At 43.2% G+C, this 3777-nt stretch overlaps 1 protein-coding gene across 1 annotated transcript in view; it reads left to right on the top strand.

Annotated features, from left to right (window-relative positions):
- Window positions 1–3777, top strand: part of ADGRV1 (adhesion G protein-coupled receptor V1) — a 373937-nt gene that overhangs the window by 63466 nt on the left and 306694 nt on the right. The window contains exon 27 of the mRNA XM_015427126.1: window positions 1214–1429. Within this exon, the coding sequence (XP_015282612.1) occupies window positions 1214–1429 (216 nt within the window). The remainder of the gene's footprint in view (window positions 1–1213; window positions 1430–3777) is intronic.

The raw sequence follows: 3777 nt of genomic DNA, 5'->3' as shown, positions 1-3777 counted from the left end.
CCCCCGGTCTACTCAGAGTGGCAGTGGTTCTCCAGGTAGAGTGTCCAGGTCTGGGTTGGAAAATACCTGGAGACTTTGGGGGTAGTGCCGGGAGAGGGTGGGGTTTGGGAAGGGGAGGGGCCTCAGCATGGTACAATGCCATAGAGTCCACCCTTCAAAGCAGCCATTTTCTCCAGGGGAGCTGATGTCTGTCAGCTGGGGATCAATTGTAAAAGTGGGAGATCCCCAGGCCTCACCTGGAGGTTGGCAACCTTATCTCCAGGGTTTCGGGGTGGTTTTACAGGGTGGTTTGAGATAATAATTTTGTGTGTCCTCTTAGTAGCACTTGTTCTGCTATTCCACTGAAGCGCCACATTAGGAGGGTGTGTGTGTGTGTTAAAACTGGCATTTCTTTGCAAAACTGCCTAACTGGAAAGGTGGGGGAATAGTGGGATTTTGTGTAGCCAGTTTTAAAATAAAAAAGAAGCACAAGATTCACAGCAGAAAGATCCCCTCAGCTCCTTCCTGTGAGGAGATCTATGGAGGCTGGGAGCCCTGGCTGGGAAGTTTGGCAGCCCTACCCTGAGCTCTCTGCTCAGAGTCAGCCCCGCCCTTGCTGTCATGGGCAGCCCCGCCCTCTGCTCTTTATACTCCTTGGCAGCTCAAGCTGAGAACAGCGAGGATGGTCAGGGGAGGGGGGAGAGAAGAGAGCCCACTCCCAGGCCGGATTAAAGGCCTGGACGGGGCAGTTCTGGCCCACAGGCCATAGGTTTGACACCCTTGCTATGGAGCATGTTCAGTTCTCTTTGGATTCCCAGCCTTCATTTTAGTTAATTAACAAAGTCATATTTTTCATCATGCTTGGTGAGTGTCTTGTTTGTGGGTGGCTTGGTTTTGCTGTTTTTCATGACTGATGCAAGGGCCAGCCACTTTAATATTAGATACAGGGATCTATTTTGCACTTTCCTGCCTTATATGTTGAAGGCTGCAATGGGAGCTGGTAGTAGTATAGCTGTCTTCTTGTTTTGTTGTAACTTTACATAACACACACCGATTCTGCAGACCACTCAGAAATCTCATGTAATTTTGTACATGTTTAATATATATCTAGTAAATTAAGACTACATTTGCAGTCTATAGGTAAAGTGCCGTTAGAGGCTTCATGAAAACTGTAAAGGTAACCGTAATTATAAAACTAGACTTTATCTCATGAAGTTTTTTTTTTTAATTTCAGTTTCTAATTCTCCTCACCTTGGACCAAAAAGTGACACAATTGCTCATGTGATTATCGATGCCAATGATGATGCTTTTGGAACACTGCAGCTCTCAACACCAGTTGTGCGAGTTGCTGAAAATTACATTGGACCAATCATCAATGTCACAAGAACTGGGGGACTTTTTTCTGATGTTTCGGTGAAATTTAAAGCAGTGCCAATAACTGCAACTGCTGGTAAGGGAAAAACAGTGGCAAAGGTAATGATGGTAAAAACTACAAACATATAGATTAAGTACTACCGGATGACAATTATCCACTTTTCAAAAGATTATATACTGATTATATTACTTCAGTTAAGTAAGTTTACTATAGAATACAGAATTATATAGTATTTAATTATATGCAAGGCTGTGTGTAATCCATGACAATGTCATCACACTGCATAAAAGTTGAATGAGTGTACTGGACATGGAATTCAGCAGTGCTTAAGACTTCTTGAGAATGTCAGCACTCTTGTTTTGATTTCTCTTTAAATGTCACCAGTGCTTAAGACTTGTCTCAGTAACCTGTTAGTGTTCTTTGAGGGAATGAACAAACACGTGGACAAGGGGGACCCAATAGATGTTGTTTCCCTTGACTTCCAGAAAGCTTTTGATAAAGTTCCTCATCAAAGGCTCCTAAGTAAGCTCAATAGTCATGGGATAAAAGGACAAATTCACTTGTGGATCAAGAACTGGCTAATTAATAGGAAAGAGTGAGTGAGTATAAATGGGCAATTTTCACAGTGGAGGGTGGTAAGCAGTGGGGTACTGTAGGGCTCAGTACTGGGTCCGATACTTTTGGACTTATTGATTAATGGTTTGGAGTTGGGAGTAAGCAGTGAAGTGGCTAAATTTGTGAATGGCACTAAATTGTTCAGGGTGGTGAGAACCAGTGAGGATTGTAAGGCACTACAAAGGGATCTGTTGAGGCTGGGCGAATGGGTGTTAATGTGGCAAATGGGGTTCAGTGTGGCCAAGTGCAAAGTGATGCACATTGGAGCCAAAAATCCTAACTATAAATACATGTTGATGGGGTCCGAACTGGCAGAGACTGACCAAGAGAGAGATCTTGGAGTCGTAGTAGATAACTCATGGAAAATGTTGAGACAGTGTGTGACTGCAATAAAAAAGGCCAATGCTATGCTGGGGATTATTAGGAAGGGAATTGAAAACAAATCAGCCAGTATCATAATGCCCCTATATAAATCAATGCTGCAACTTCATTTGGGATATTGTGTACAATTCTCGTCACCACACTTCAGAAGGGATATTATAGCATTGGGAAAAGTGCAGAAAAGGGCAACTCGAATGACAAAAGGTTAAAGAAAGGTTAAAGCACTTGGGGCTCTTTCGCTTGGAGAAACAACAACTGAGAGGTGACATGATCGAAGTTTATAAGATTATGCATGGGATAGAGCAGGTAGAGAAAGAAGTACTTTTCTCCCTTTCTCACAATACAAGAACTCGTGGGCACTCAATGAAATTGCTGAGCAGTCAGGTTAGAACGGATAAAAGGAAGTACTTCTTCATCTAAAGAGTGATTAATACATGGAATTCACTGGCACAGGAGGTGGTGGTGGCTACAAGCATGGATGGCTTCAAGAGGGAATTAGATAAACATATGGAGCAGAAGTCCATCAGTGGCTATTGGACACAAGGTATCGATAGGAAGTCTCACTCTGGGGCAAGTGATGCACTGTATTCTTGGTGCTTGGGGGGGGGCAACAATGGGAAGGCTTCTAGTGTCCTGGCCCCACTGGTGTACCTCCTGATAGCACCTGGTATTTTTGGCCACAGTGTGACAGAGTGTTGGACTGGATGGGCTATTGGCCTGATCCAACATTGGTGGTTCTTATGTTTTTAAATATTGTGGGTGATATCTAGTGAAGTGTCAGATGCAAGTGGGGTCACAGTTATGATTCTGCTGGTCAGGGCACCAGTTCCCTGTCTAGTTCCTTCATCCTTCTTAGAGTTAGCAGAGAATACAGGAAGCTAAATACATTCCCACTTTCCTAATTGATGCCTGTTTCCATATATAATCATGGAGACATGTGTCCATGTGAATGTTCCCACCTTTACAGTTTGCCCAAATTCATACTAGGATAGCCAGGGTAGTGCGAACCTAGATCTTGGTAGATACGTTAATGCAGCAAGATTCTTTGTGCCTAATGCACCTTGATCTGTACCAGGCTCACATTAACATTCTATACTAAAAGGTACTTGTTTAGAGAGCTATGCAAAAAGGACAAGCTTGATTTCTTTCTGGATTGCTATTGTCACTAGTGAGCTTGATGAAATCATATGAAAGCATGCCCAAACATTATGGTGCTCCCACTTTGTCTCATTTTAGGGCCTTATGTGTGTTTAGAGAGCTATGCAAAAAGGACAAGCTTGATTTCTTTCTGGATTGCTATTGTCACTAGTGAGCTTGATGAAATCATATGAAAGCATGCCCAAACATTATGGTGCTCCCACTTTGTCTCATTTTAGGGCCTTATGTGACTGGTATAGGGAAGCTGGTTTGTGAGAGGAGAGGGAAAG

The sequence above is a fragment of the Gekko japonicus genome, unplaced genomic scaffold, assembly GCF_001447785.1.
Source record: "Gekko japonicus isolate JY-2015 unplaced genomic scaffold, Gekko_japonicus_V1.1 scaffold573, whole genome shotgun sequence".
Taxonomy (NCBI): domain Eukaryota; kingdom Metazoa; phylum Chordata; class Lepidosauria; order Squamata; family Gekkonidae; genus Gekko; species Gekko japonicus.
This window is presented reverse-complemented; position numbering and strand designations above follow the sequence as displayed.